Genomic DNA, 20,221 nt, shown 5'->3' with positions numbered 1-20,221 from the left:
AGACTTCTACACATCAGTTTGTCGAATCAGAACACTACCAGACTAGAAATAAACAGTGGTAAAACTGAATCATGTTCAGTTCATTCTCCTCTGGATCAGAGAATCAAAAGTAACAATGGAGTTTCGACTCTAACAGAAAGGCAGAATTTTTCGCTTCCATCTTTGTTCCCGCCTCCTATGGAATCTGGGAAAAGTTATCTGCAAAATATTTTGTTGTCTATGAACGATTTCATATCATGCCTCTGAGTCACAAAATCTGTCAAGTGTGTGCTATGTGAAATAGTAGCAGGGGGAGAAATATAAGTATATGTGATCACAATTTACATGTGTGTATGTGTGTAAACAAAAGTAAATTCATAAAATTTTAGTCAGTGCCTAAATATAAGAATTCCTGTTAAAACTCAATACATGTATTTCTGAATCACCCCTAACACTTCCAAACCACACCCATTAATTGTGGTGGAGATTGGGATAGGGAAAACCCTAAAAATACACAAATCCAGAGCCAAAGCATTATCAAAAGCAATAGAAATCCTATTAGAAATGCCAGCAGAGTTCAGTCTCCATTGACATCTGTTCCCTGCATCATAGTCTTTAAAGTCTTTGCCATCTTAAATATTGGGAGTTGTGTCTCACTGCTCTAGACATAGGTCCATAAGAACATGTAAGACCAAGGTCATCAACATTTTAAATGTTATTGTTCTTCATAAGGGCTTTGCCTGGTAGCTCAGCTGGTAAAGAATCCACCTGCAATGTGGAAGACCTGGGTTTGATCCCTGGGTTGAGAAGGTCCCCTGGAGAAGGGAATGACTACCCACTCCAGTATTCTGACCTGGAGAATTCTTGATAAATCAATTTGCTTAATGCTAGAGAGGAAGATGGACCAGCATTCTTTTTACCCTCCCTCTCAGCTTTATCAGGTAGCTTTCACTTGAAAACGCTAGGAATTCGTGAAGCCAGTAAAGCAAACACTAGATTTTAGGCTTTTTTATTGGAAGAAAATTGCCTTTGAAAGTTTCTGCTTTGGCACGAATTGCTAATATGCTTAGAAAAGTCAATGAAACTTCCTCATCATACCCATATTTGATGCTGTTTAGTCACTAAGTTGTGCCCAACTCTTTGCAACCCCATGAACTGAAACCCACCAGGCTCCTCTGTCCATGAGATTTCCCAGACAAGAATACTGGGGTGGGTTGCTATGTCCTTCTCCAGGGGATCTGCTCGACCTAGGGATTGAACTCATCCTGAAGAAGATATTCTGCATTGGCAGGCAGATTCTTTAGCACTAAGCCCCTGGGAAGGCCAGACCCATATTTACTAATTGTCTAAAAAAAGAATTTGCTTTAAGATATACACTGTAGTAGAACAGAAAATGCTGTGTCTTACAGTCCCAATGAGGAGACATATTTGCCACACGAAGGGGTTTTTTTCTTATTTGAAAAATATAGTCCTCATTGCCATGGCAAAGACCTGTAATGTATATTCTCTTTAATATGGCTACTGAGGCTCAGCTATAAGCCCTGGAGTAAGCAGGTTATTCAATCACAGAGAATCTGAGCAACTTTATGTTCAAAGACATAAAAGATGATGACTGCAATTTCTTGACTTCAGTGTTCAGGAATATATACAGACTCCTGTGATTGCCCATTGAGTAAAGTACAGTTATCATTACTACATTAACTTAGTTTTCATCAAATGAAAACTTCAAAAAGTATAAAACTCTAAGAAGGCAATGGTATTTAACAAAAAAGAAACAGATTTCATGGTGGTTCTATCAATTAGCTTTTATAACTATTAGTCATACATCAGAATGATTGACGTCCTACCCAAGCTCTGCTCCTAACTGGTTATGTAACGGACAGGGAGGCCTGGCATGCTGCGATTCATGGGGTTGCAAAGAGTCGGACAGACTTAGCGACTGAACTGAACTGAACTGAACCCTTGATTAAGTTACTAAAGATCTCTACACCTCAATTTTGTCATTTGTAAATTGGAAGTTTCCTAGTATCTACCTGAAGAGGTGGAGAGGGATTTAAAATGCTTAGCTGGGGGGCGGTCCTAAGATGGCAGAGGAATAGGATTCATCAAAAGAACATTTAAACGCTGAGTAAATTCCACAAAACAACTTCTGAATGCCAGCAGAGGACATCAGGCACCCAGAAAAGTAGCCCATTGTCTTCGAAAGGAGGTAGGAAACATATAAAAGACAAGAAAAGAGACAAAAGAGGGAGGGATGGAGCTCTGTCTGGGGAAGGGAGTCTTAAAAAGAGAGAAGTTTCCAAACACCAGGAAACACTCTCACTGCCGAGTCTGTGGCGAGCCTTGGAAGCACAGAGGGCAACATAATAGGGAGGAAAAATAAGTAAATAATTAAAACCCACAGATTACAAGCCCAACGGTAACACCCCCAGTGGAGAAGCAGCACAGGCGCCTGCACTGGCCACTAGCAAGTGGGGCCTGGGCAGGGAGGTGCGGGCTGTATTGCTTAGAGTAAAGATCGGGCCTGAATGCCCCGAGACTAATCAGAGCGAACTAATTCGGGCTAGCAAACCAGACTGTGGGATATCTACCACGTGAAAAGCCCTAAGACACCACCAGGCCCACGCAAAGAACAAAGGGCTGAACAGAACTAGCCGGTTGCAGACCATCCCCCTCTGGTGACAGGCAGCCAGAGCCAGAAGAGGGCAATCGCAGCCCCAAAGAGACATTATCAACCTAACTGCAAGCAGGCTTCTTTGCTAACTAAGACTTCTTAGGGTTCTGGGCAGTCATCATCCGCCTGAGAAGGTGCACCAGTTGTACACCCAGAAAACCGAGCAGCAGGGACGGGAGAGGCAATAAGTCACAATGACCGCACTCGCCAAACACCTCATCACCCAAGCTGCTTGGAGCTGGGAAGGGCACAAAACGCAGGCCCAGTGGAATCTGCACCTCTGAGGACTATCCAAGTGCCTGAACCTGAGAGGCTTTGACCTCGGAGGTTCATGCAGCCCAGGGCCGGCCTCAGACGGTTACCCTCAGAGCAACCTAGAGCCTGAGCTGTGTGGGCAGGGAGGGTGCACGCGCTGTAGGTGGGGGCAGGCCCAGTGTGGCTGAGACACTGGGAGCACACGCCAGTGTTATTTGTTTGCAGTGTACCCCGCTCCCCACAGCACGACTGAACAAGTGAGCCTAAAAAAAAAAAGTGTCCACCACCGCCCCTCCTTGTGTCAGGGCGGAAATCAGACACTGAAGAGACCAGCAAACAGAAGAAGCTAAAACCGAGGGAACCACCTTGGAAGTGACGGGTACAATAGATTAAAACCCTGTAGTTAGTACCAACTACATAGGAAGGGGCCTAAGGTCTTGAGAATATAAGCCGCACCAAGGAACTATCCAAAAATGAACTGACCCCACACTGCCCACAACAACACCAGAGAAAGTCCTAGATATATGTTTACTATTTTTACGATCATTCTTTTCTTTTTTCTTCTTTTTTTAACTTTTTAAATTTTAAGTCCTCTATTACTCCTTTAATTTTCATTTTTATAACCTACTATTACTTTAAAAAAAAAAGACTATTTTTTAAAGCAAACTTCATATATATATATATATTTTTAAATAATTTTTGTGATTTTTTTCTTCTTCTTTTCTTTAATATTGTATTTTTGAAAATTCAACCTATACTCTAGAATTTTAATATTTGCTTTTTGGTATTTGTTTTCAATTTTGTACCTTTGAGAACACAATTTTCAGGACCCATTTTTACTTGGGAGCAAGATTACTGGCTTGATTGCTCTCTCCCCCTTTGGACTCTCCTTTTTCTCCACTAGGTTGTCTCTGTCTCCTCCCTCAACCTTCTCTTCTCTACCCAACTCTCTAAAACTCTGTGTGTTCCAAACAGTGGAGAACACTTAGGGAACTGATTACTGGCTAGATCTGTCTCTCTCCTTTTCATTACCCCCTTTTATCCTCCCGGCCACCTCTATCTCCTTCCTCCCTCTTCTCTTCTCTGTATAACTCCATAAACATCTCTGAGCAGTCCAGACTGTGGAGCACACATAAGGAAGTGATTATTGGCTAGCTTGCTCTCTCCTCTTTTGATTCCACCTCATCTCATTCGGGTCACCTCTAACTCCCTCCTCCCTCTTCTCTTCTCCATGTAACTCTGTGAACCTCTCTGGGTGTCCCTCACTGTGAAGAAACTTTTCATCTTTACCCTAGATGTTTTATCAACGGTGCTATATATAAGGAGAAGTCTTGAGAATACTGTAAAAATAAGACTGAAAACCAGAAGGAGGAGACTTAAGCCCAAATCCTGAGAACATCAGAGAACTCCTGACTCCAGGGAACAGTAATCGATTGGAGCTCATCAAACGCCTCCATACCTACACTGAAACCAAGCACCACCCAAGGGCCAACAAGTTCCAGAGCAAGACATACCATGCAAATTCTCCAGCAACACAGGAACACAGCCCTGAGCTTCAATATACAGGATGCCCAAAGTTACTCCAAAACCACTGACATCTCATAACTTGTTACTAGACACTTCATTGCACTCCAGAGAGAAGAAATCCAGCTCCACCCACCAGAACACTGACACAAGCTTCCCTAACCAAGAAACCTTGACAAGCCACCGATATAACCCACCCACAGTGAGGAAACTCCATAATAAAGAGAACTTCACAAACTGCCAGAATACAGAAAGGCCACCACAAACTCAGCAATATAAACAAGATGAAGAGACAGAGGAATATCCAGCAGGAAAAGGAACAGGATAAATGCCCACCAAACAAAACAAAAGAGGAAGAGATAGGGAATCTACCTGATTAAGAATTACGAATAATGATAGTGAAAATGATCCAAAATCTTGAAATAAAAATGGAATCACAGATAAATAGCCTGGAGACAAGGATTGAGAAGATGCGAGAAAGGTTTAACAAGGACCTAGAAGAAATAAAAAAGTCAATATATAATGAATAATGCAATAAATGAGATCAAAAATACTCTGGAGGCAACAAATCCTAGAATAAAGGAGGCAGAAGATAGGATTAGTGAAGTAGAAGATAGAAAGGTAGAAATAAATGAATCAGAGAGGAAAAAAGAAAAACAAATTAAAAGAAACGAGGACAATCTCAGAGACCTCCAGGACAGTGTTAAGCGCTCCAACATTCGAATCATAGGAGTCCCAGAAGAAGACAAAAAGAAAGACCATGAGAAAATACTTGAGGAGATAATAGTTGAAAACTTCCCTTAAATGGGGAAGGAAATAATCACCCAAGTCCAACAAACCCAGAGAGTCCCAAACAAGATGAACCCAAGGCAAAACACCCCAAGACACATATTAATCAAATTAACAAAGATCAAACACAAAGAACAAATATTAAAAGCAGCAAGGGAAAAACAACAAATAACACACAAGGGGATTCTCATAAGGATAACAGCTGATATTTCAATAGAAACTCTTCAGGCCAGGAGGGAAAGGCAGGATATACTTAAAGTGATGAAAGAAAATAACCTACAGCCCAGATTACTGTACGCAGCAAGGATCTCATTCAAATATGAAGGAGAAATCAAAAGCTTTACAGACAAGCAAAAGCTGAGAGAATTCAGCACCACCAAACCAGCTCTCCAACAAATGCTAAAGGAATATTCCCTAGACAGGAGACAAAAAAACGGTGTATAAACTTGAACCCAAAACAGTAAAGTAAATGGCTATGGGATCAGTTCAGTTCCGTTCAGTTCAGTCGCTCAGTCGTGTCTGACTCTGTGACCCCATGAATAGCATCACACCAGGCTTCCCTGTCCATCACCAACTCCAGGAGTTCACTCAGACTCACGTCCATCGAGTCAGTGATGCCATCCAGCCATCTCACCCTCTGTCATCCCCTTCTCCTCCTGCCCCCAATCCCTCCCAGCATCAGAGTCTTTTCCAATGAGTCAACTCTTCGCATGAGGTGGCCAAAGTACTGGAGCTTCAGCTTCAGCATCATTCCTTCCAAAGAAATCCCAGAGCTGATCTCCTTCAGAATGGACTGGTTGGATCTCCTTGCAGTCCAAGGGACTCTCAAGAGTCTTCTCCAACACCACAGTTCAAAAGCATCAATTCTTCAGCATTCAGCTTTCTTCACAGTCCAACTCTCACATCCATACATGACCACAGGAAAAACCGTAGCCTTGACTAGACTGACCTTTGTTGGCAAAGTAATGTCTCTGCTTTTGAATATGCTATCTAGCTTGGTCATAACTTTCCTTCCAAGGAGTAAGCGTCTTTTAATTTCATGGCTGCAGTCACCATCCAAAGTGATTATGGAGCCCAAAAAAATAAAGTCTGACACTGTTTCCACTGTTTCCCCATGTATTTCCCATGAAGTGATGGGACCGGATGCCATGATCTTCGTTTTCTGGATGTTGAGCTTAAGCCAACCTTTTCATTCTTCACTTTCACTTTCATCTAGAGGCTTGTTAGTTCCCCTTCACTTTCTGCCATAAGGGTGGCGTCATCTGCATATCTGAAGTTATTGATATTTGTCCCGGCAATCTTGATTCCAGCTTGTGCTTCTTCCTATATACATGCATTAATGTTATTTTTTATATGTACTGAAATTAAAAGAAAAAAAAACCTCAAAGCCCTGTTAAAGCAAATTTTAGAAGGTTCTTGTGATTAAGAAAGAAAATTGTGCCCCTATAGCAAGAGTCACCAACTGGAGATACATTTTAAATTTTTAAAACGTGAGTTTTTCTCTGGTTGTTAAAATAATGAATTCTAAATACAGATTGTAGAAAATATGGAAAAGTACAAAAATCATGTGAATGCTATATCCAAGAAATATCTTTGATAATATTTGGGTATATATCTTTTTTTCTTTGTCTATGTATAAATATTTTTAACAAAATTGGACTGCATGTGCATATATGCACAAACATGTAAATACATACATACACTTTGGGGTACGCTGGATTTTTTAATGTTATTTCTGAACCTATTAATAAGTATATGTAGAATTTGGATTCTAACTGAAAATATTCCTCAAAATATTCCACGTTAGAGATGTACTATAATTTATTTACCAATTTTTCTTGTGGTAAATATTTAGATTTTAGGAAGAATACTATATAAACACCATTATTCAAAAACAGGGACATTACTTTGCCAACAAAGGTTCGTCTAGTCAAGGCTATGGTTTTTCCTGTGGTCATGTATGGATGTGAGAGTTGGACTGTGGAGAAGGCTGAGCGCCAAACAATTGATGCTTTTGAACTGTGGTGTTGGAGAAGACTCTTGAGAGTCCCTTGGACTGCAAGGAGATCCAACCAGTCCATTCTGAAGGAGATCAGCCCTGGGATTTCTTTGGAAGGAATGATGCTAAAGCTAAAACTCCAGTACTTTGGCTACCTCATACAAAGAGTTGACTCATTGGAAAAGACTCTGATGCTGGGAGGGATTGGGGGCAAGAGGAGAAGGGGACGACAGAGGATGAGGTGGCTGGATGGCATCTCTGACTTGATGGACGTGAGTCTGAGTGAACTCCTGGAGTTGGTGATGGACAGGGAGGTCTGGCGTGCTGTGATTCATGGGGTCGCAAAGAGTCGGACACGACTGAGCGACTGATCTGATCTGATACATAAATCTGTCTAAATTTCCAGTTATTTCTTTGTTAAGGGTTTTTCCATCTTCATTTTTTACATGACCACTTGCAAAATAACATAAACCTACGGTTATTTCTTTAGACTAGCTTCTACAAAGGGGATTCCCTGGGTTAAAGAGTAGGAATATTTTAAGACTCTTGGTAAGTATTAATTTACTCAATCAAACAACATTTGCAGAGTCCATACTTGGGTCAGGCACTGAGCTAGATGCAACATCCCCCTATGAAAATGGTCTTGTCAAAAGGAAGAGAATGTTTAAAGCAGTGACAGTCTTCATGATAACTGCTGTGGTATGGAAAGTACAGCATCATGGGGACATACAGGTAGGAAGACTACACTGGTTGTGGGATTCCAGGAACATTCCCAACTGGAGTGACACCTGAACTAAAACATAAGGGAAGATGGACGAACCTGGTAAAGACTGGGTCAAGCAGAAAGAGGCCAAAGGAACAGCTCCAGGACAGGCCTGGAAGCACCTGTGGGAGCACAAGTGGAGAGCACTGGGTAGATGGTAGTTCCACTGTTTGATATAGAAACAAAAAAAACAGGGAGATGGTCTTGTTTGTTTCTTTTGTTTGGGGAAAGGAAAGAAGATGAAAAGCTAAACTAACACTTAAAGTATTTCTGGATTCTTGGAGAGAACAGAGTGAAACTTATTATACAATTAGGAAAAGGTCAGAGGAGGGAAGACTGAATGGAACACAAAATGGCTCCATGGACGGTGGTTCCTCTTAGAGAGAGAGATGTCTCCCGAGCCTCCAGGCAAGAGCAAGTTCTCACATGGATGCAGCAAAATATAGCTCTCAGGAAAACCAGGATAATAAGCCCCCAAAATGCTTCTCTACTCCTACCTTCTTTAAAATACTTAACATTATATTTCAGAAATGAAAACTGTGGTTTCACAAATAATTTAAAAAAAAAAAAAAAAAAACAGAAAAAAAAATTTTGTACTTCCCTGGTGTTCCAGTGGTTAAGAATCTACTTTCCAGTGTAGGGTATGTGGGTTCGATCCCTGGTTGGGTAACTAAGACCCACATTCTGCAGAGCAACTGAACCCATGTTCCAGAACAAGAGAAGCCCTGCATCTTATCAAAGACCCAGTACAGCCAAAACATAAAAAAAAAATTAAAGATGCAATGTTGCTTAAAATAGAATAAAATGTTGCTTGATGCAATTTAACCACAATGTAATTAGATAGGATGATACTAGCTCCTTTCCTAAAAGCAGGTTTTCTAGTATATAAGATGGTATACAGGTTCAAGTGATGTGACAAAGACCAAAGTAAAGTAACTTAAAAACAAGATTGACTGTATTTCCTTCTCATGTTGCAGTCCAAATATAAGCAATTCAGGGCAGATATAGAAGATCCATAGCTTTGGTGATGGCCTTAGTCCATTTGGGCTGCTATAACAAAAATACCACAGACTAGAGGCCTAAGCAACAAACATTTATTTCTAACAATTTTGAAGGTTAGTGAGTCCAGGATCAAGGTACCAGTGGATTGGGTATCTTGTGGGGACCCACTTCCTGGTCTGGTGGTCCAGACCACCATCTTCCTGCTGTTCTGTCATATGGAGGAATAGGCAAAGGAGATCTCTGGGGTGCCTTTTATTTATAAGAAAATGAATTCCATTCAAAAGACCTTCACCCTTACAATCTAAGAATTTCCCAAAGGCTCCACGTCCTAATACCATCACACTGCCGATTAGGTTTCAACATACAGATTTTGCCAGGACACAAACATTCAGTCCATAGCAGTGACTAAGTTTCTGATTGCTATGCCTCCCTCAAAACCCAGTTCTATTCAGGCTCCAAGACATATGTACAAAAATCCTCATAACAGTCTTTCCAATTATCTCAATTTTGATTTAGGAGATAAGGCATATAGATTGTAAATGGCTGATCCACTCTGACATACTTACTAAGAAGAAGAATCATAAAATATAATTTATGCTTAGCCCCCTTTCCACAGAGTCCTTAAAATGAGATAAAAGAGAAGATAAAAATGAATATTATAAATAAAAACTCCATTGAATTTCTGGCTTTACTTAAAAGTTACCTGGTTATAACGAACATTTTCCAGTAAGCATAGGAAAAAAAGAATATTAAGCTAACTTTCTTCCTCAAGGTCAAACAAGCCAATTACCAGGACCAAATGACAAAACAGAACTTCAAAGGAAACTTATTTTCTCCCTCTTAGCCACCTCAGTAAATGGGGGAAATATAGACCTGAGCACACAATGTCCCTTCCCTAGTCCTCCATTATAAAAGGCTCTTCCCTGGCCATCCTCCCACTTCAATGCCTGTGAGAAGTCCACTGAGCCAAGGATATATCTCTTCTAGATCTTGCTCTGGTCACCCAGATCCCAGGATTCCCTGCACACAAGGATTCCCCAGACCCACTTTTAAGGTCTACATGTGCTTCTTCCAAAGACCTTCTTCCCTGATGAGATATTCTACCAGTGTATACACAACCCAAGCCCATGGGGTAGTCAAGGAATGGCTCTTTGTGGGGATTGTAATCATTTTGGGCTGAGATATACCCATCAAGAATAGAATCCAAAAATAGATCTGGGTATATATAGGAATTTAGTATACTATAAATTCAGTATCCCAAATCAATGGAGCAAGTGTGATGTTTTCAATAAATAAGTAGTGTTCTTATGAATGTCGATCCATTTAGAAAAAATAAATGCAAGTCTCTACATAAAAATTAATTTCTTTGGGATATACTCCTTTGAATCATATGGTTAAAAATGGAGCTGCTAATTTCTTGCAAAATCATCCCCCAGACACCACTAATTAATTGGCCAAATGCAGAGCAAAGTGCTGCACTCAATATGCCAGCAAATTTGGAAAACTCAGCAGTGGCCACAGGACTGGAAAAGGTTAGTTTTCATTCCAATCCCACAGAAAGACAATGCCAAAGAATGCTCAAACTACCACACAATTGCACTCATCTCACACGCTAGTAAAGTAATGCTCAAAACTCTCCAAGCCAGGCTTCAGCAATATGTGAACCGTGAACTTCCTGATGTTCAAGCTGGTTTTAGAAAAGGCAGAGGAACCAGAGATAAAATTGCCAACATCTGCTGGATCATGGAAAAAGTCAAGAGATTTCCAGAAAAACATCTATTTCTGCTTTATTGACTATGCCAAAGCCTTTGTGTGGATCACAATAAACTGGAAAATTCTGGAAGAGACGGGAATACCAGACCACCTGATCTACCTCTTGAGAAATGTGTATGCAGGTCAGGAAGCAACAGTTAGAACTGGACATGGAACAAGAGACTGCTTCCAAATAGGAAAACGAGTACGTCAGGGCTGTATATTGTCACCCTGCTTACTTAACTTATATGTAGAGTACATCATGAGAAACGCTGGATTGGAAGAAACACAAGCTGGAATCAAGATTGCCGGGAGAAATATCAATAACCTCAGATATGCAGATGACACCACGCTTATGGCAGAAATTGAAGAGGAACTAAAAGCCTCTTGATGAAAGTGAAAGTGGAGAGTGAAAAAGTTGGCTTAAAGCTCAACATCAGAAAACGAAGATCATGGCATCCAGTCCCACCACTTCATGGGAAATAAATGGGGAAACAGTGGAAACAGCGTCAGACTTTATTTTTCTGGGCTCCAAAATCACTTTGGATGATGACTGCAGCCATGAAATTAAAAGACGCTTACTCCTTGGAAGGAAAGTTATGACCAACCTAGAGAGCATATTCAAAAGCAGAGACATTACTTTGCCAACAAAGGTTCGTCTAGCCAAGGCTATGGTTTTTCCAGTGGTCATGTATGGATGTGAGAGTTGGACTGTGAAGAAGGCTGAGCACCAAAGAATTGATGCTTTTGAACTGTGGTGTTGGAGAAGACTCTTGGACTGCAAGGAGATCCAACCAGTCCATTCTGAAGGAGATCAGCCCTGGGATTTCTTTGGAAGGAATGATGCTAAAGCTGAAACTCCAGTACTTTGACCACTTCATGCGAAGAGTTGACTCATTGGAAAAGACTCTGATGCTGGGAGGGATTGGGGGCAAGAGGAGAAGGGGATGACAGAGGATGAGATGGCTGGATGGCATCACTGACTCAATGGATGTGAGTCTCAGTGAACTCCTGGAGTTGGTGATGGACAGGGAGGCCTGGTGTGCTGCGATTCATGGGGTCGCAGAGTCGGACACGACTGAGCGACTGATCTGATCTGATCTGAGAGCAAAGCACTACTCCAGTACTCCAGTACTCCTGCCTGGAAAATCCCATCAACGGAGGAGCCTGGAAGGCTGCAGTCCATGGGGTGGCTGAGGGTCAGACAGGACTGAGCGACTTTACTTTCTCTTTTCACTTTCATGCATTGGAGAAGGAAATGGCAACCCACTCCAGTGTTCTTGCCTGGAGAATCCCAGGGACAGGGGAGCCTGGGTGGGCTGCCGTCTATGGGGTCACACAGAGTCAGACATGACTGAAGTGACTTAGCAGCTTAGCAGAGCAAAGCTGGGCTAACCCTAGTAGCCACCACAACTTTCAGGGAACAGCATCTGACTCACACTGAGTCAACCAGAGCCCTTTCTGGGAGGTTCTAAGTTGAAAAGAGAAAAAAGAGAGGTATTGAGTCCAGTCCTTCACAAGGGTATAGATAAGAAGATGTGAGCACAGGCGCTGTAATCAGCCTACATGTTTATACGACATACTTAATCCTCCAATGTTTTGAATCCTTCTCACATTATGTCTCACTTGCTTCCTCTCTCCTTTCTTCAGAGTCAAATTACCTCTACTTCCTTTTGTCACATAGCATTTTATGCACTTCTCTCTCTGAGCACTTACCAAACTGCTTTGAGTTATCAGTTTACTTTTCATCCCTACAACCAACAGTTTTTATTAACAGGGACTATTTTGGGAATGAGGGCTACAACACTGTTGAAATCCGTCTCATTCCTGGAGGAGCCTATACGCTGAGGAAAAGTGGAGTGGTTAGACTACACGCCTGAGAGGCAGGCTGTCTGGGTTTCAATTTACTGTTGAGCAGTTCTGTGACTTCAGTAAGATACATAAATTCTCTGAGTTTGAATGCTTTCATCAGCAAAGTGAAGCTCATGAGAAGAGTTGTAAGAATTAAAGGGGTTCACAACTGTTTGGGATCACACCTGGCATCTGCAGATCAAGGATGGTTTCTTTCACCTTTTTATGATCAGTGCTCAGCAGAGTATCTGGCACACAGGATTGATTTCAACATATGCTTGTCAAATGAACAAATTTTGTGGCTTTACCCAAAAAAAAAAAAAAAGTTATTATGAAGGACAAATTCTGGAGCCACACCGTCACCTTGTGGAGAGATATTAAGGCTTCAGGAGCATGGTTTTCTGTGCTCAGGGGTTTGTATTCAGCTCTCCCTGCTGCCCGCACCACTGTGTCCCTCACAGCACAGAAGTACAAGGCAGAGTCACTCCCTAGAACAGATGGTTTCTTCAGGTGGAAAGAGGTTTGGCTCTTGTTAAATTCAGCCTCAAAACCGTAGTTGCCTTTAACCAAGGTGTCCCCTCCGATGTATTTCAGAAGGAACTGGAGACCTTGATTGCGATGCTGGACATACCAGAAAAGATAAGGGCTCCCCGAAACTGAATAGGTGCACTTCACAGTCACCGGATCCCCTTCCGCGACACGGACCTCAGCTTCTGGCTGAGTCACCGACTGAGCTCTCAGCCCACCTGTAAAGTAACGCACAATACATCAGTAAAGCTTCTGAAAAAGAACGTAAACGGGTAATACAAGTGGAAAACGGGAAGGGAACATCACTCACTGAGTGTAAACAGAATCCCAAGTGTCCAGATGTGTGCAGAGGCCATGGTTCAAGCTGGGCTGGAGGGGGGCTCCTTTGCAGCTCACCTTTGCTGGAGATATGGCACCACCCCCAGAGACTATGTTCTCCACGAGCACAGCATTTTACAAATGCCCCCTGGTGCTTCCTGGCACCTGTATCTTCTCTCAGTAGAGCAACATCTTCCCTCAGTCCTCTGTGAGAAGCAAGACAACAACACCTCCTGCACCCAAGACAAAGCTCACAGTGCAGCGCCCCCTAGAGCCCACTTAGAATCAGGAGACTTTGTACTCTAGTAGCTGAGCTGCTTGGAGAAGGCAATGGCAACCCACTCCAGAACTCTTGCCTGGAAAATCCCATGGACGGAGGAGCCTGGTAGGCTGCAGTCCATGGCGTCGCTAAGAGTCGGACACGACTGAGCGATTTCACTCTCACTTTTCACTTTCATGCATTGGAGAATGAAATGGCAACCCACTCCAGTGTTCTTGCCTGGAGAATCCCAAGGACGGCGGAGCCTGGTGAGCTGCTGTCTATGGGATCGCACAGAGTCGGCCACGACTGAAGCGACTTAGCAGCAGCAGCCACAGCAGCTGCGCTGCTTAACTAGTGACTCAGCGATAAAGATTCCACCTGCCAATGCAGGAGACTTCGCTTCCATCTTGGGTCAGGAAGATCCTCTGGAGGAGGAAATGACAACCCACTCTAGTATTCTTGCCTGGAAAAGTCCATGGACAGAGCCTGGCGGGTTACAGTCCATGGAGTCACAAAGAGTCAGACACGACTGAGCGACTGAAATGAACTGAACTGATCAATCAGGCAAAATGTGGGTTTATCCTAAATGTCTGCTCAGGCATATCTATATAGCTCTTTGATTGATGTAGCAAGATAAATAAGTCAAAACAATAGTCCAATATAGACTTTGTGCCATAACTAAATTTTCCAGGTAATTGCCTAATCTCTACTTCTTCTCTCATATACAGATACAGCACACAAAGCATGTAGAACTATGCCTAGATAGTGCAGTGACTCATTGTGCTTACCTTCAACTATTTATTAATCAATTCCAAGAGATACAAATGAACTAAACCTTTAAGAGGCTACACATCCAAAGGTTTCCTAGGGCATCAACTGAGCTTTCAGAATTGAACAAAATAGACTCACTAGCTATTCTTCTATGTGCTTTATGAGATTGATGAGGGTATTATTCATCAAATGTGTACTGTGAGCATAATGTTAAGCCCATTACATTTAACTTATTTTTCCTCCTAATATTTTAGAGATGAAAATATTAGGAGTTCAGGAATATTCGATTACTCAAGCCATCCTTAAAGACACAGAACAAAGATTTTAACCCATACTTTTCGGACTGTAAAAGCATAAATATCGATGAGAATGTCAATTTTAATCATTTATTTTTTAAAATACCTTACAATATTGGAAAGTAATTCCCTTATCCTAATAAAGTTATACAATCATGTTCTTATGTGCTACTTACCTTTAGAAGCTATCTTTTAATTGGGTGTATACCAAATACTGACTTCATATTTATGTGCCTCTTAATCAAAGCAGCCCCTAGATCATTGCTTCTAGGAGGTCCTCAGACATTTAAAGAACTGAATGAGCTACTGACCCCTTGCTAAGAAAACCTTAGCAGCAATGCGAATATGACCAGCAGCAGGCAGAGCAGATCAATCTAGGGACACCTTGGACAGCTCTGTGCCCACTGCATTGGACTCTCCATGTTTAGTCTCACACCTGCTGGGCATCTTTAGTCTCAGGAGCCTTAGAATAGCTTTCTCAACCAGGAATTTTTTTCTGAGAAGTAAATCTCAAAAAAAAATGGAAATTTCTACATACGTACAAACTTCCAGGATTTGGGCGTACAGGGAATTTTACTCTCCTGTGAATGTTTCACAAGTCACCATCGAACTGAGAGCTTCATGATGCTTTTAACACTGTGCTGTCACTGAGCGCTCTTCTTCATAAATGCTCTCTCCTCAGCTGTATTTTCCCCTTCTTTTATTTCATTCTTGTCCCACTACCCCTTTGGGTAAGAACACCTTTAGTGTTCTACATGTAAGCTGGAAAAAAATCTGGTAAGACTAGTTGTTGACAGTTTAAACAATAGAATCAAAACACCAACCTAAAAGGTAGGCTTTTCAATATGTCACTCCTCAATGAACTGAAAAGAACTTCCTAAACGAACGAAAGGAATTTTCTGTCTCCTCTTGCTTGCCAAAGCAACGAGGGGCCGTGTGCTTATTCACCGTTTGTGGAGCAGCAAGAGCACACGTGTAGAACTCATGGAGAAGACGCACACGTGGCTCATACTCAGATATTTCATTTGCTGAAAAGGCGAGATTAACACAGTTTTAAACAAGCAATAATCCAAAACAGAATATGCCTAAAGAAGTGGCACAAACATATATAAATGTATCAGATCAGATCAGTCGCTCAGTCGTGTCCGACTCTTTGCGACCCCATGAATCGCAGCACGCCAGGACTCCATGTTCATCACCAGCTCCCGGAGCTCACCCAGACTCATGTCCATCGAGTCAGTGATGCCATCCAGCCATCTCATCCCCTGTCGTCCTCTTCTCCTCCTGCCCCCAATTCCTCCCAGCATCAGAGTCTTTTCCAATGAATCAACTCTTCTCATGAGGTGGCCAAAATACTGGAGTTTTAGCTTTAGCATCATTCCTTCCAAAGAAATACCAGGGCTGATCTCCTTCAGAATAGACTGGCTGGATCTCCTTGCAGTCCAAGGGACTCTCAAAACTCTTCTCCAACACCACAGTTCAAAAGCATCAATTGTTTGGCGCTCAGCCTTCTTCACAGTCCAACTCTCACATCCATACATGACCACTGGAAAAACCATAGCCTTGACTAGATGAACCTTTGTTGGCAAAGTAATGTCTCTGCTTTTGAATATGCTCTCTAGGTTGGTCATAACTTTCTTTCCAAGGAGTAAGCGTCTTTTAATTTCATAGCTGCAGTCACCATCTGTAGTGATTTTGGAGCCCAGAAAAATAAAGTCTGACACCGTTTCCACTGTTTCCCCATCTATTTCCCATGATGTGTATACAATTTGGATGTTACTAAAAGCAGATAATGGGCTTCCCAGGTGGCGCTAGTGGTAAAGAACCCACCTGACAATGCAGGAGACATAAGACACACAGGCTTGATCCCTGTGTCAGGAAGATCCCCTGGAGGAGGGCGTGGCAACCCACTCCAGCATTCTTGCCTGGAGAATCCCATGGACAGAAGAGCCTGGCAGGCTACAGTCCCTAGGGTCACCAAGAGTTGACTCAACTGAAGCAACTTAGCACACACACAAAAGTAGAGAATAGTGGCTAAAGCCTCAAGATCTGGGCTCCTGAGTCTGGGATTCTCACAAAACTTGGATGAGCAATAGAATTTCCAGAGAGACATTTGTAGAAAATACAGACTTCTGGGTCCCGTCCCTGCAAACTATGATTCAGTTACTCTGGAATGCAGGGGAGAAAAAAAATCTACTCTTATTAACAAAACTCCAGAGACGTCTTATTAAAAAAAAAAAAAAAATTGGGAATCACTGATCTATCCTAGGACTTTAGTCTCTAAAGTGGGAAGGAAAGGTCTGGGTGAAAAGACAAAGATAATTTAACAAGGATTGGGAAGTATATATTACAACTTATATTGTATTTAAGTTTAAAAATGTGGAATAAGATTGAGTTTTACTAATATTTCATATACTAATTGACACTGGCATCCTCACTTAGTATGTACATCAAATTTTAATAAGTAAAATATCCTGAGAAGGTTCGAGGTTTCAAACTCAGGGCTGTTGGTAGTAGCTATTCACTCATTTGTTCCCTTCAGCTAATTATACTATTGAATGTTAACTAAAGTACACTTTACAAAATCTGTGTGTAACTCCATGGACTATAGCCCTCCAGGCTCCTCTGTCAGTGAAATTTTCCAGGCAAGAATACTGGAGCAGGTTATTATTTCCTACTCCAAGGGATCTTCCTGACCCAGGGATTGAACCCACGTCTCCTGCATTGGCAGGTGGATTCTTTACCACTGAGCCACCTGTGTCTTAAAAAAATTCCCACAAACAGTGAAGCTGGCAGATAATATTTAAAATGCAGAAAGCAAGAAGAAAATAGCACAATGGACATGACTCTTCCTCTCTGCTACTTTCTTCTTGCTTTCTGCATTTGCATTTTAAATATTATCAGCGAGCTTCATTCTCTTTGCGGGAATTTTTTTTAAGACACAGGGGGTGCAGGGATAAAGAATCAGCCATTTTACAAAGGAAAGCAAAAATAATCGAGGCATATTTCAAAAGAAACAGATCAAAAGTGTTTCAGTTATCCAAAAGACAATTTTAAACATGAATTTACAGAACCATTATCAAAACACTCCGTAAAAACTTATTTCCCAATATACTTTTAGTATATATGGTGTTGTGCTGTGCTGTGCTTATTTACTCAGTCATGTCCAACTCTTCGCGACCCCATGCACTGTAACCCTCCAGGTGCCTCGCTCCATGCGGATTCTCCAGGCAAGAGTATTGGAGTTCTGCTCCAGGGAATCTTACCAACCCAGGGACTGAACACAGATCTCCTGCATTGCAGGGAGATTCTTTACCATCTGAGCCACCAGAGAAGCCAAAGAATACTGGAGTGGGTACCCTAATCCTTCTTCAGGGAATCTTCCCAACCCAGGAATCAAACCGGGGTCTCCTGCACTGCAGGCTCATTACAAGCTGAGCTACAAGGGAAGCCCATTGTATATACTGTTTAGACTGAAATGTTTTTCCTGATAGTGCAAATGGAAAAGCTTGAGGGATGCTGAATTGGGAGTAGGATGGGAAGAACTTATTGTTCGTCTTTCTTCCACATCCTGCAAATGCTGTGACCTCTCCTTGTTTCTGTTCAGCTCTTCATGGATGCCCTGCTTCTGTGCACCTCAGAGCACAATAGTAAACCCCCGCATCTGCCGGCTGCACCTGGAGGATGAGCAGTGATGAAGAGAACCTCTCATATGTCATGTTGTAGCGTCCCTGTTGAGAAGGCTTTGAGCCCTTAATGAGGAGTCTTGGTGCAAATCCTGGGAAGTGAAGGTACCAGAAGAAGTCATAAACATCGGATATAGAGTGATTACAGGAAATTTCTGCCACAGCTCCCTCCAAAGAGACCACAGTGGGAGGCTGAAGTACTTGCTCCTTGCTCTCTGCTACTACAGGAAACAAACAACAACAAAAAATGTTGTGACTTTGAAATTTAAAACAAATTTTAAAACAAAGACATATATTTTTCCAAGGCCAGATGGTGAAAAGGCTTACTCACCCTTCCAGAGAGAACTGAGTAGGAGACCCAGCCAAACTGCTTCCAGAGTGCTCTGCAAAGCCATGGCCAAAATGCAGCTGGTCTCAGGCCAGTTGCCTCAAGTGTGACACTCACAGGAAGCTGATTATAGGCTGCCTCTTTTGCATTTTCTTCTGTGTCATGACATCATCAGTCAGAATCTGTGAACCAAGAAGAACCACTACAGTTCTGAGGCTATTTAATAACTTCATCTGTACTTTGTTCTAAGTAGGGAGTCTTAAAAAAGGAGATGCCCTGGAGGAGGAAATGGCAACCCACTCCGGTATTCTTGCCTGGAAAATCCCATGTACAGAGGAGCCTGGTAGGCTACAAATCCATGGGGTTACAAAGAGTCAGAAAGCACTTAGCAACTGAGCACACACACATCCTCTCAGAGGTCACCACAGCTGTGCATTTAAAAAGGCATTAAGCATTTAAGAAGCTTGCTTCTTTCATTATCGGTGCCAGAAAGAATCACACATAGATGGGAGAAGACTGATTCATCATTCAAACTAGAGTGAAAAGTTCACACAAATAATTACGCTGAACGTATCACATGTAATGTAATGCTATACTAATATATTAAAAATAATGATCATGAAATCTTAGTGCCCATGGTAGATGAGCAATGCATATTTTTAAGGCACAAAAATTACAGTGTAAATTACAATATTCATCAAAGTTTGACTCTTTGCATCCAAGGTGATCTCTGGAATAAGTATGGAAGGAAAATCTCACTTACATTTTTCTGTAACCAAAAGAAACTGGGTCTAGAAAGACCCAAAATTGCATCTGGAGATGACCTTTTTTGGATAGTGAAAGTGATCAGTCAGTCGTGTCCAACTCTTTGTGACCCCATGAACTACATAGTCCATGGAATTCTCCAGGCAAGAATACTGGAGTAGGTAGCCATTCCCTTCTCCTGGGCATCTTCCCAACCCAGGGATCGAACCCAGGTTTCTCACACTGCAGGCTTTTGGATAGTACCTATCTTCATTTTATTGCCTGAAGCTGTCCCATCTGTTACTAATGAGGGCTTAGTAGTTCTAGCTGAGGGTTTTATACAGATTTTAATGGGATTTTATTTGAAAAAGAAGAGACAGAAGATCTGTGGCCATTCAAGTTTCATACAGTAGCATTTACATGTGCACCAGCGCAGCCTTGTGGGCTCCATGGGAACTGATGGAAGATCATGTCCCACGCAGCCTCTGAGACGGTCTTCATAGCTTCTCACAACCTGAAGAGGAGTTTTTGCCCTTTGCTTTTGTTCAAATTCCTCTCCTTTATTCAATATCGATAGGGATATGAAAACTATAGAGAGGAAATAATCACCTTCTTAGAAAGCCTTCTGGTTAACAAAAGATGTTCCTCATTCAGGTGAGTGGTTATTTAAAATACACTTCCATAGAGTGGAATGTTTCCT

General features: G+C 41.9%; 1 gene segment (V, D, J or C); it reads right to left on the bottom strand.

Moving 5' to 3' along the window:
• Positions 1-12,172: 12,172 nt before the first annotated feature.
• Positions 12,173-13,660, bottom strand: LOC112588015. The segment is given in 3 exon segments: positions 12,173-12,208; positions 12,952-13,334; positions 13,427-13,660. Coding segments are annotated over 3 exon segments (465 nt in total).
• Between the last annotated feature and the right edge of the window lie 6,561 nt (positions 13,661-20,221).

This window comes from Bubalus bubalis, chromosome 11 (assembly GCF_019923935.1).
Source record: "Bubalus bubalis isolate 160015118507 breed Murrah chromosome 11, NDDB_SH_1, whole genome shotgun sequence".
Lineage (NCBI taxonomy): Eukaryota > Metazoa > Chordata > Mammalia > Artiodactyla > Bovidae > Bubalus > Bubalus bubalis.
The sequence above is the reverse complement of the archived record's forward strand: the minus strand, read 5'-3'. Positions and strand labels throughout refer to the sequence as shown.